General features: G+C 39.0%; 2 protein-coding genes across 11 annotated transcripts in view; one reads left to right on the plus strand and one right to left on the minus strand.

The window, feature by feature from the left end:
• Positions 1-8,784, plus strand: part of LOC130362335 (uncharacterized) — a 50,244-nt gene extending 41,460 nt beyond the window's left edge. The window contains exon 14 of the mRNA XM_056566640.1: positions 7,945-8,784. Within this exon, the coding sequence (XP_056422615.1) occupies positions 7,945-8,081 (137 nt within the window). The 3' untranslated portion in view covers positions 8,082-8,784. The remainder of the gene's footprint in view (positions 1-7,944) is intronic.
• Positions 8,785-8,998: 214 nt separating this feature from the next.
• Positions 8,999-13,756, minus strand: part of MAP7 (microtubule associated protein 7) — a 193,194-nt gene continuing 188,436 nt past the window's right edge. For all 10 annotated transcript variants that reach the window (XM_056566634.1, XM_056566632.1, XM_056566631.1 and 7 more), the window contains one exon: positions 8,999-10,494. In XM_056566634.1, the coding sequence (XP_056422609.1) occupies positions 10,484-10,494 (11 nt within the window). In that variant the 3' untranslated portion in view covers positions 8,999-10,483. The remainder of the gene's footprint in view (positions 10,495-13,756) is intronic.

Below are 13,756 nucleotides of genomic sequence, written 5' to 3' on the forward strand. Positions count from 1 at the left end.
GAGAGCCAGCAGAGCGAACTTTCAGCTGTGGCCGGGTAGCTCAGTGTGTCTGGCTCAAAAACTGCCAAGTGGAAACCCAGCCTAAACAAGCAAAGCCAGAAGTGTATTCAAAAGGAATGAGAAATATAAAGGAAGGACTTATACTTCTCCTTCCGGTTAAATCCACTTTTGGCTTTAGCTCAAAAATTGCAGTGGCAGTTGTTCAAAAATCTGTCAAGTGAAAACCCAGCCTTAGGGTAGGGTCCCATGTAGCGCATCTGTAGCGTATTTGATGCTGCTGATGCACTACTGACCATCCCTAGAGTGTGCCTTCAGCTGTGCTCATGTATCCTGCTAGCAGCGTTAATCCACCGCTACGAGAAGACACGCAGAGGGAGCTGTGAGTTGCGCAGTATACTCCAGATATCACGGCTGCTCCCTGAGCTAGGCCGAGAGCGGCCCTGATGTCTGGAGTACACGGTGCATCCGTGCGAGCAGGGACGTTCAGTAGCGCATCCACAGCATCAAATATCCTACAAATGCGCTGTGTGACCCTACTCTTAGGGTTGTTTCCCACACTTTTTGTGGCAGTTTTCTATTCAGTTTTTATAAACTAAAGCTTTAAGTGGATTCGGAAATAAAAGAAAATAAAAAGATGCTGATTTTAATAGATTTTATTTACCCGTAAAAGGGAAAAAAAAACTTTTATTGTGTGTGGACATGGCCTTTAAAGGGAATCAGTTATCCATGTCACAAACACTAACTCGTTGATACAGCCTGGTAGTGCAGGTGACACTAAGTGATGATAATGATACTTACCTATCCTACCCTGTGTCGCTCTGTTAGTCTCCTTATTTGGGTAGTGCTCCAGGGGCACGCTAACGTCGCCGCTGTTTCTTCAAGCCTGCTCACAATCGGGCCGAGTAAGGAGAAATCAGTAAGTGACGTCAGTGTGCCCCTGGAACACTGCCTGTGCACCAAGCCTGCCATCTGGATAAGGAAGATAATTGAGGAATAGAGCAACAGAATGGGGATAGGTAAGTATTATCCTGAGTGTCACCCGCACTATTAGCCTGTACCAACAGGATAGTGTGGGTGATACTGATGACAGATTCCCTTTAATGTGTCTACAGGTCCTGGGTTACAGACTACAAAAAACCTTGGGTAGTCTGATTCTGTACTAATGTTCAAATTTCCTGACTAACCTACAGCATGACTGCAGGATTGAACTAAACAGCGTTTGTTGTTGAAAAGTTGTCATGTAGGTCTGTGCCTAGCTGTAGACACACAAGGATAAAGTTCTAATTTATATTGTACTAGCTGAATACCCAGCGCTGCCCGGTTTTTCCTTCCTAATCCTTGTTGGGAAGGAAAATAAACAAAGGATGAAGCTTTTGACTTCATATCCTGTCCTCATATATTGTCAGATCCCGTCCTCCTATCCCGACCTCCTATCTTGACCCGTAATATGTGCACCAGGTATTGAAATATCTCCAGCTGTACGGAAGTTATGTGGGAACATACATTTCCCATTGATTTGCATGGGACTTTAAACAAAAGCCCTGACCCTCACAAATGGGGGGTAGTTAAGGGTTAAATTAATGATCCTATATTTTAAGTGGACATATAAGTAACCTGTGACCAAGTATTATGGAAATATCTCCAGCCGTTTGGAAGTTATGCAGTAACATATATTTCCCATTGACTTGTATGGGACTTTAAACATAAACCCCACCCCTGGCAAATGGGGGTGAGTAAGGGTTAAATTACCTATCCTATGTTTGTTGTTGACATAAGTAACAGGTGTGCCAAGTTTCATGTTAATAACTTTAGCCGTTTGGACGTGATGCTGGAACATACACACACACACACACGTTGATTATATATATTATTATATATATATATATATTATATATATTATTATTATATATATAATATTCAACTTTTTCTTTAGTTTTTTTGGCTACAAGCCCTCTCTTTAACTGTTTATAGAAAAAAATGCTCGTCTGGTTACTTATTACAAGTCTTTTTAGTACAGCTTTTGGCTTTCTAGCTATACTAGGTTACTAAAAGGATGTTTGGGAATAATCATAAAATGGCAATAGCATAGCAACTTAAAAGAGTTTCATAGTAAATTATTTTGTTACTAATAGCACAAAAGTGTCTGGTTTTGCCCATAACAACCAATGCTCAGTTCGTTAAAATAGGAAAGCGGAGCTGTGATTGGTTGTTATGGGCAAAACTATACCGTTTTGGTTTTTATTTGAAAGTATGTCAGATAAAGGAAGGCTACTCCTGTGTTGGTGTTCTCATTCAAAATTGCCATGATGAGTGATGATGCAAGGGTACCAGCCTCAGGAAGAGCCGTATCCACTAGGGTTACCATTTTTAACAGCCGGGAGAACAATCCAACAAGTAATGGGGGTGATGGTAATACTAGAATGTAAAGACAGAATAATTTATCACTAGAGCTGCTTAAGTTGAATGGTTTGCGGTCTCCAGGTGCCAGGGTTTGGCATGTGGTGAAACGGGTAGTATTTCGGGCGGTACATCGGTGAATACCGAATACCGAAATTTTTGTCCTGCACAATATGAATTTTTCCCATACCGCAATACCAGTTGGGCCCCTCGGCAATTAATGAATTATCAACCCAGCACTGCGCTGTCCCCATCGGGGAACTAATCACGTCACCCGCAAGCGCTGCCCTCCTCGTCCTCCTGTTTGTTGCGGGCTGCCGGCGCTGGAACTCTGTACTGTACACTGTATTCTTATGCCCGGGGTGCAAAAGATAAACAAAATAAACTTTAACTCACTTTCCCTCATTGGAGAGCCGTCAGCCTATCACCGGCCCCAGCAATGTTCCGCCTTGGCCAGTGATAGGTTGAGCGCACTGTCATGTAAGCAGCCGGCTTCTTACATTACAGTACGCTCAACCTATCACCTGCCGAGGCAGAACATCGCTGCGGCCGCTGATAGGCTGATGGCTCTCAGACTTCCCGTCCCCATGAAGCAGGTGAGGCTGGTACCGGACCAACGGGAGGTGAGTTAAAGTTTCTTTTGCACCCCGGGCATAGGGATACAGCGTACAGTACAGAGTTCCAGCGTACAGTACAGAGTTCCAGCACCGGTGGCCCGCAAAAAACGGGAGGACCAGGAAGGCAGCGCTTGCGTGTGACATGTGATTAGTTCCCCGATGGGGACAGCGCAGCACTGGGCTGATAATTCATTGAGGGGGAGAAGCAGAACAGCGCTCGCGGGTCACATGATTTGGGGGGAGAAATGCCATTAGATACTGTGGAACCACCATAAGTTACAAAAATACAGTGATACACATTTTTGCTCATACTGCCCAGCTCAAACGGGTAGACAAATTATTTGGGTAGACTAGGGATGAACCAGCTGTCATGGTCCACATGAGAACCACTGATTTCACACAGAATATTTGAGAGGTGGATGTCTTATAAGAATCATTTTAGAGAACTTTGCACCAAGGTGAAGAACCCCCAAGGTTGTATATTCTGGAATACTGCCTGTGCATCGCAGGAAAGACAGTTAAATGCATGGCTTAAGTAATGGTGTAAAAGAGTTGATATTGTAGAGCACTGGGCTGACACTTAGGGTACAAACAGATAATTTGCACCTAAATGGAAGGGTGTCTTCACACACTGATCGCAACACCGCAGGAGAAATGCTAGCACAGGCTTCCAGTATCCATAGTTTCAGGTGCTGCACATCTCGTATCTTCACAGCATAGACAATTGCCTTCAGATGACCCCAAAGATAAAGGTCTAAGGGGGGGTCAGATCGGGAGCCCTTGGGGGCCATTCAACTGGCCCATGACGACCAATCCACTTTCCAGGAAACTGTTCATCTAGGAATGCTCGGACCTGACACCCATAATGTGGTGGTGCACCATCTTGCTGGAAAAACTCAGGGAACGTTCCAGCTTCAGTGCATAAAGAGGGAAACACATCATCATGTAGCAATTTCGCATATCCAGTGGCCTTGAGGTTTCCATTGATGAAGAATGGCCCCACTATCTTTATACCCCATATACCACACCATACCATCAATTTTTATGTTCCAACAGTCTTGGAGGGATCTATCCAATGTGGGTTAGTGTCAGACTAATAACAGTGGTTTTGTTTGTTAACTTCACCATTCACATAAAAGTTTGCCTCATCACTTAAACTCTTCTGTGTAAACTGAGGGTCCTGTTCCAATTTTTGTTTTGCCCATTCTGCAACACCTGAAACTACGGATACTGGAAGCCTGTGCTAGAATTTCTCCTGCGGTGTTGCTATCAGTGTGTGAAGAGTTGAAGAGGGTTGCATTGACAATCCAACACAATGGGCAGCACATTGAACACATTTTATAAGTGGTCAGAAACTTGTAAATAACTCATGAAAGAATAAAGTTATGTTAAAACCAAGCACATCATTGTTTTTCTTGTGAAATTCCCAATAAGTTTGATGTCACATGACTCTCTTCCTATTGAAAAAACAAAAGTTGGATTCAAAATGGCCAACTTCAAACTGGCCGGCATGGTCACCACCCATCTTGAAAAGTTTTCCCCCTCACATATACTAATGTGCCACAAACAGGAAGTTAATATCAACAACCATTCCCATTTTATTAAGGTGTATCCATATAAATGGCCCACCCTGTAGTTTTACAACATTTGGAGGGCAACAGTTTGGAGACCACTACTTAGCGGTCTCGTCCCCAGTTGTTGCATTACTACAACTCCTAGCATGCCTTTCGGCTGTCATTGCATGCTGGGAGTTGTAGTTGTGCAACAGCCGGAGGCACACTGGTTGGGAAACGCTAAGCTAGAGTCTGTTTCCTAACTCAGTGAGTCCAACCCATGTGCCTCCAGCTGTTGCAAAACTAAAACTCCCAGAATGCACTGACAAGACCGTACATGCTGGGAGTTGTAGTTTTGCAACAGCTGGAGGCACGAGTTGGAATCACTGTTTCCTAACTCAGTGGTTCCCCACCAGTGTGCCAATCTGTTGCAAAACTACAACTCCCAGCATGTACGGTCTTGTCAGTGCATTCTGGGAGTTGTAGTTTTGCAACAGCTGAAGGTTTGGGCCCCCCCCCCCATGTGAATGTACACACAGGCGGGTTTACAGTGGGTTTCCTTCTACAAGTACAGCTCAAACTCCCAGCGGAAAACTCACTGTGAATCCCCACCCGTATGAATGTACCCTAAAAACACTTCACTAACACAAAATTAAAAGTAAAACACTACATATACCCTTATACGTGCCATTCCCCCCCCCCCCCCCAAATAAAAATGTAAAACTTCTCCTACGTCAGCGTTTCCTAACCGGAGCCTCCAGCTGTTGCAAAACAACAACTCCCAGTATTGCCGGACAGCCATTGTCTGTCCTGGCAGGCTGGGAGTTATGCAACAGCTGGAGGCACCCTGTTTGGGAAACACTGCCGTAGGATTTTGGTGGAGACAAGCCCCCATCCTTGTATCCGGGTCCGCCCCTATTGCAAATTTCTCATTTAGGCCTCAAATGTGCATGGCACTCTCTCACTTTGGAGCCCTGTCGTATTTCAATGCAGCAGTTTAGGGTCACTTATGGGGTATTTGCATACTTAGGGTCACTTATGGGGTATTTGCATACTCAGGAGAAATTGCGTTACAAATTTTGGGGGGCTTTTACCCCTTATGAAAAGGAAAAGTGAGGGTCTACACCAGCATGTTAGTGTAAAGAATAAAAAATATTACACTAACATGCTGGTGTTGCCCTATACTTTTCATTTTCACAAAAGGTAAAAGGAGAAAAAGACCCCCAAAATTTGTAATGCAATTTCTTCCGAGTACAGAAATACCCCATATGTGGATGAAAAATGCTCTGCGGGTGCACAACAGGGCTCAGGAGTGAGAGAGCTCCATGTACATTTGAGGTCTAAATTGGTGATTTGTACAGAGGTGGCTGATTACAGCAGTTACAGCAGTTCTGACAAACGCAAAAAAAAAAAAAAACACTTGACCCAATTTTGGAAACTACACCCCTCAAGGAACAAAACAAGGAGTATAGTGAGCCATAACACCCCACAGGTCTTTGATGAATTTTCATTAAAGTTGGACGTGAAAATTAAAAATGAGTTGTTTTTTTTACCTGAAATGCTGGTGTTACCAAGTTTTTCATTTTCACAAGGGGTAATAGGAAAAAAAGCCCCCCAAAATTTGTAACCCCATTTCTTCTGAGTAAGGAAATACCCCATATGTGGATGGTGAGCGCTCTGCAGGCGAACTACAATGCTCAGAAGAGAAGGAGGGCCATTGGGCTTTTGGAGAGAGAATTAGGCTGGAATTGAAGGCCATGTGTGTTTACAAAGCCCCCATGGTGCGAGAACAGTGGACCCCCTCACATGTGACCCCATTTTGGAAAATACACCCCTCAAGTAATGTGATAAGGGGTGTAGTGAGCATTTATACCCCACTGGTGTCTGACAGATTTTTTTGAACAGTCGTCCGTAAAATTGAAGAATTTCATTTTCATTTGCACAGCCCACTGTTCCAAAGATCTGTCAAACGCCAGTGGGGTGTAAATGCTCATTGCACCCAATATTACATTCCGTGAGGGGTGTAGTTTCCAAAATGGGGTCACATGTGGGGGGGTTCCACTGTTCTGGCACCACATGGGCTTTGTATACGCACATAGCCCCCAACTTCTATGGGTTACAATACCATGTTAGTGTAAAAAATTGAGATTTAGATTTTTCTGCTCCATTTTGCTGCTATTCCTGTTAAACACCTAAAGGGTTAACAAACTTTTTGAATGTCATTTTGAATACTTTGAGGGGTGCATTTTTCATAATGGGGTCCATTATAAGGCATTTCCATGACCCTCATTCACTTCAAAACATAACTGGTCCCTGAAAAATTGGATCAATACAGATCACGGCATCTGCAGCAGCGCTGCTGCAGGGATCCAATCATCCATAATGGCTGACGGAGGTCCCCTCACCTGCCTCTGTCCGTCTCCTGCTCTGAGATCGAGCAGAGCAGAAGATCGCCAATAACACTGATCCGTGCTATGCCCTATGCATAGCACTGAACAGTATTATCAATCAAGTAATTGCTATAAATAGTCCCCTATGGGGACATAGAGTGTAAAAAAAAAATTATTTGACAAATCCCCCATAATAAAAATATAAATTGCACATTTTACCCCCAAAAAGTGTTAACATTTTTTACATATTTGGTATTGCTGCATGCGTAAATATATGAACTATCATAAATCTAATGATCCTGTACGGTGAACAGCGTAAATGTAAAAAAAAGCCCAAAATTGCTGTTTTTTTTTTTTTTTTGTCGCATCATATCCCAAAAAAATCTAAAGTTTATTAAAAGTTTTATATACACAAATGTGGTATCAATAAAAAGTACAGATCACGCACAAAAAAATTAGCCCTCATACCGCCCCTTATACGTCATTTTGGTTATTGCCTGTACAAACAATATGCTAAAAAGCTTGTCCAGGTAAACTCCAGCACCCCACCCCCTAATCCAAAAAGCAAAGGGGAGATGGAAGCTCTGCATGCAGAAAAAAAAGGTTCCATCTCCAGTAAACACAAGCCCTCTTTATCAATACTGTTGAATTATTTTTTTTTGTTCCCAACCATACTAACTACAGCGTAAATGTCATCTAACAGACTCTACAGTTGACATTTTGTTTTTCCTTTAGACATAAACTGTTCATTTGACAGATTATTCTCAATTAAAAATGTTAGAATGCTTTTCAGTGACACTGCAGTAAAAAATTAAACTACGTCCTTTGAAAGGTCACACTAGAGGCAAATATTTACTTGAAAGTAAAACATAATTTCACATCTGAAAATTCCAATAAATAGGTTAACACAGACTGTTTCTAAATGGCACAGAAAAAAAATGGAAGATAATCTATGCTCTACTGCTAACATAACTGTTTTCTTTTCAGATCCTGAATTTTCTGTGGCCATCAGTCAAAGTCGACTAAAAGAACAGCTTGAGCAAGTCAGTCAGCAGACAGAAGAGACCCAAGCGCTACTCAAACTGGCCATTAGTCAGACAGATAACTTAAACTTGAAAGAGTGATTGGTGACCACTCTATATAAATATGTTTACAGTGTCTTGGCTAGTGGGGCTGGCAGCAATAAGCCCCACTGACTGTTCCATGTAGTGTTTCACTTTTCCAAATAGGGAAGATAGTTAGTGATGTGGATCTTGAGTGTTGGTGCATTCTCCTAACAGTAAGCATTAATCCTACATTTGCAAAATGCAAACCCTATGTTGGTACCTGACAGAGCACATTCATGTTGGGGGATAAAGAATTTCACTTAAAGGTGAAACGACACTTGTAATAAATGAATTATCTAGTATTATTATCATTAGAAATCAGTGCCACTTGTATGTACATGAAGATTGTGTACAGCCAAGTAAATGGAGCTTAATACCATTATCGGTAGACAAGAATGGGTCTGTGTCTAGTTAAAACAAAACTATTTTTAATTCTGGACAGGCCATAAATTATTATAATGGAGAATATCTAGGAATAGACTGTTCCTGTAACTATGGAAACAAGCCGTTCATTGGATGATGAAGTTAAGGTAGAAACTCACTCAGAACCAAACATATCACATTCTTCCTTTTTATTTATTGTACTTCTCTTTTAAGAATAGACTTTGTGTTTTATACTGGTTTTGTTACTTTACATTTATTCTTAATGTACCGTATTAAATATTGATATGGTCTTACTGTGAACCTGTGGAAAAATGAGTGATTAAATATTAAACTGGAACGTTGTCTTGGTTTTTAGTACATGTAAACTGTGAATTAGCACGGACATAAGAGAAATGAAAACACATTGAAAATGTATTAAAATTTCTTCAAACAAATTTATTCAATGACATGCTCTAGAATGAAAGAAATAAAAACTACATGATTTAAGCATTAAATATAATGTCTATGTACATGAAGAAAAGGACAAACAAAAGCCAAACCTAACTCAGTCTATGTCCATACAGATTGAAAGCCAGCATAAGTTATATGGGTTTCTCTTTTGCTGATGCATGGATTTATTGCTGTTTTTAGTCATTCCTTATGGAAGAGTTTAAAAGAGGTTTAAGAAAGAAAGAAAGAAGATTTATAACCCACATAATATTTGCTGATTTTCAATAGTGATACAGAATCTTGTGCACATGCTAAGGTGAGACATATATTGCAAATTCTGTCTGACGTGTATGAAACGTGAAAAATTATTTTTTTCCCAATTTGTGATTTTTTATACAAGTTTTTAATAACATATTAGAATTCAGATTTTATTTTTAATAGTGTACAAGCCCTCTTACCAAAAGTGTTCTAGCTTTAGATACTCTCCTCAGGTGCCTTCCTAGGAATGGTTTCATGGTGTGTCATCTCAAGCCTAAGATCTATCCTTGACAACCAACAAAGGGAGCCCCTTATCTAGAAATTTAGTTTAGTTCAACAGACTGAACTAAGTGGAAACTTACCATATTTTCTTTTTAAAGTGCACATTCATAGACCTTCAGCCGACAGACAAAACAACAATGTTCATATGAGAAAATGTGTGAAGAGAGAGATAGACACCACAACCAACAAAATAGATAAATTAATAGTTCAATATTCTTCTTTGCTCTGAAACGAGCAAAGTTATTCAAATTACTTCTTCCTTTCTACCCATAAATGTATAGAATCTTCCATCTGTGTATAAGAATTTAGTAAGGCAAAGAAACATCTATATTCAAGCAGACATAATTACAATATAGATACTTTTTTTTTTCCTTTTAAACTTTTTGTTAGTGTACAACAAATATTCAAGTATGGTAAAATCAGGTATAATTTACTCTGCAGACATGGAGTCAATAATAAAAAACAAACAGATAAAATCATAGCAAATTCTAAAGTTGTCATGTATACTTATTAACCAGATTAAGATCCTGTGAATTACTCTCAAGGAAACCAACCGATGAGATGCGTAATTACATGTCAGAGAACCTGATACAGTAGCCTATACATTAAAGCCCCTTTAAATGGAGTTCTCAGCAATAATATTTAAACCAAATGGTTTAAATGACACCGCTCCCAAGCCCTACATGTAGAGCTCGGAGGGTATTTTCAAGTATTAAATGTATACAGTGTAAAATATTATAAGGTTAAACAATTACTTTTAAAACTGGACTGTCCCAAAAAGTCCAATAATCCACCTCAATGCTTCTATGTTTTTCATCCCTTCAGGTAGGTAGAAACTTTGTGTGCAAGAAGCAGCATTTTAGAAGAAAAGAAAAAGCTGTTTAATGCTCTCTTAACAATGGTCCTCTCCCTATTACCATGGAGCAGCAGTCTGTTAGCTGGTAATAGTAAAGTTTTCCTTCTGAGTAAGTAATGTCCCAAAAATTCAAAACAAAAAAAATCCTTTTCAATTCTCACATGAATCCCTGGGGCTTTAAGGATGTTTTCTAAACCTCAGTTTTGGATGTTCAGATGACCTCTGTGGATAAAAACAGAACATTATATGTTAAGAAATATAGAGTAGCTATTTTCATAGACACAACAGACCATTGTATGTTTGTATGTTTTAGAAAGTCAAACTACTTGTGATCCACTCAAGGCTCTCAAACTGATGTGGATGTTGTAGAAACCAATTAGCAATGGAGGTATTTTTTTTCATGTTCTTATTGCATATATATATCTGATGTTTTAATTGATCAGTGTTTTAACAAATCAACAACTTCATTTTATATAGACTGCTCGCGCCAGACCCTCTATGTTTTTTGTAAAACTATTCAGTTGTTCTAGACCGTCAACCCATTATTCTTTTTCTCATGACAAAGGGTCCACAAAATTGAGATATTGTTTGGTAGGGTCTCTAGGGTAAAAATAATAGATTAATATGACCCCACTCAGGCCTCTTTCACACTTTAAACTGAACTTTGGTTAGCAACATGGTAATGTTGCGATCAGTTACTTACTGAAATATATGTAATATTTGTGACTCTAGATTCTGAAATTTACTCCATATGGACAAACACTTTAAATCTCAGATTGAAGGGGTGAAAATAATAATAATAAATGTAACCTCATAAATAGAGAATGCCAGCACCCCATATTCAATATGCTATATGATCTCCTCACTATAGCATATATACAGAAAAAATTTGAGTCATTCAAAAAACGATAGCAAAAATACAAGTACTTTATTTGAAATATTAGTCACTAGTGGAAAGGGAGACAGAATGAGTCTTCCAGCTTCTGGCTATTTCTATTTTGGCAGCTAATAGGGGGAAGAAAAAAAAAAGTATTTCCTGTACTCTTCCACACCTATGGAATAAGATCTGTTCAGTGAGGCCTGCACTGGGCAGTATTCAAGTTGACACCCATCACCAAATATATAAGGTTATAGATCCTGATCCAAAACCTGTGGTTATGTGGACATTCCTACCAAATATGACCCCATCATGCCCCTACTACCACACCTACAGACGTAGAACAACAAAGTGGAGTTAAATATCTTTGATAACTTGTCTTGCACTAAGTACCAGTTCAACACCATTTTCCATTCAGCTTCTTTAAGAGCAATATTTTTCATTCCTTTTTTGTGAGACATGATGAACACAAAAAATCTATTCTAATTTTGTTTCTGCAGCATGCTGAATAATGTGTTTATTTCATAGTAGAGGTAGTTACAAATAGCAATTATGTATACTTTTTATTTTCCTGAATAAAATTTTTTTTTCCCCCCCAAACTTTATCTTATTTATTTAAGGCTATTTCACACCAGGTGACATATACCACATAGGGCCTATTCACTTAAATGTATTAAAAGTAGTCTACTGATGATCTTGTGTTATCTTACTTAGAGATAAAGGAGGTATCTAAGGATTCACCATTAGAATATTTAGGAATAAAAATCACCCCTAATATATCAGATTTTATAAACCTAAATGTAAAACCTTTATGGGAAAAAAAAATTGAACAAAAGGTAGAGATATGGGCTAAAGCTTCCTCTAGGTATGTCAGACAGGTTGGGACTTACTAAAATGATCCTTATTCCTCAGATTATGTTTGTCATTTTTTAAGCCCCTGTTTGGATTCTGGTGCTTTGGTTTAAAAAAAATGGAACTTATTTTGAATAAAAATGTATGGGACTGCAAAAGAGCAAGGCTCAAATATCGGACCCTCACAGCTCCGGTAGAGCAAGGTGGGTTGAAGAATAATTTTATGTTGTACATTAAAAATAAAGTGGATAATGAATGCAGCACTTTTGATGAAATTTTAGAAGGTAGTGGGATCGATATTAAGAAATTTTCGTATGGTAGGTTAATTGGGAAAGCATGGTTAGAAGTGAAAAAAAAAATGACACAGTTGACTGGTAGTCTGCCGTATACACCTTTATGGAAGAATAGAAATTTGTTAGAATTTCAGAGTATTCCTGACACTGTATTTGGGGTTTCGCAGGGGGTAGATAAAGTTAGGTACATAGTTAGGCAAGGTAAATTATCCTTTGAAGAAATGAAGGTAGAATTCTGTACCACAGAAAAACACAGGCTTAGATATTATCCAATTTGGCAAGCGTCTAAACACTTCGGATAATAAATGGTTTAATATTAATGAACACGAAGTAATGCATTTCATCAACAACAACCAATTTAAAAAGACATGACAACTATTTATAATAGGGGTATTGGGGTTGCAACAAAGTAGGAATCAATTGGATAGAATTGCAACTAGTGGGGGGGAACGATTGATGGAGTAAGAGAAGATTTTTGGAGCGAGATCTGTCAAAATATTGACAAAATCTCCATTAATATGCAGAATAGACTCACACAATTGTAGATTATTTGGAAAACATATATATCCCCTCTGGATATTTGCAAATTTGGCTCAAAGGGGGTTGTAGGCTGTCCTACGTGTAAGGTATTTTGACCATCTAATATATGGGGTTGTAGGTATTTGCAAGGGTACTGGACAAAGGTTTATATCATCATCCAGAATAAAATGGGATATAGACCACCTTATACTTTGACCTGTGCAGTACTGGGTGAGAAAGTACAAAACACAGCATGTGCATTACTAATAATGAAAGTTCTGTGCTATGCTAGATAAATGGTATTAAGAGTTTTGCACTCGCAAAAAAAAAAAAAAAAAAAAAAACAGTGTTAGAAGGGTTAAATATTTTAAAGAAGATCAGAAATTATGAATGGTATTTGGCAAAAAATAGAGTTAGGGGGATTAAGAGGTTTCAAAAAGTATGGGGAATGTGGCCAATGGATTGATTTGTTATGTAAGGTATTAATGCTGGGTGCAATTTTGTTAATCTGTTTAATATATTTAATTGATCATTTATTTAACTATTTAATTCTGGTTTGTATGTTTTGGATGTAATATGGGAAATTGTTTCTCTTTTCGGTGTACAATTTTATGGCCATTTTTATGGTAAAATAAAAAATAAAAAAAGAAATGAGCCAAAGTTGGTCACTTGTGGACAATGTTTGGTCCATTAGTAGTCCATCCGTATTTGCCTGTATTCCAATGTATACCACTGATGTACAGCCTGAATATGGTGTGAACATAGCTTAAAAAAGATAACGTCTTAATTGAGGACTAGATACTGCGATCCTTTGATCGCTTACATAATACACTGCAGTAACTCATTTATTGTGCTTGCCCCCATATCTGTCATGGTCTATAGATGACGAGTGCCAATCTTGGCGATCAGCTCTTGTTTGCTGAGCCACCACAATCGATCGATC

The sequence above is a fragment of the Hyla sarda genome, chromosome 3 (genome assembly GCF_029499605.1).
Source record: "Hyla sarda isolate aHylSar1 chromosome 3, aHylSar1.hap1, whole genome shotgun sequence".
Classification (NCBI taxonomy): Eukaryota; Metazoa; Chordata; class Amphibia; order Anura; family Hylidae; genus Hyla; species Hyla sarda.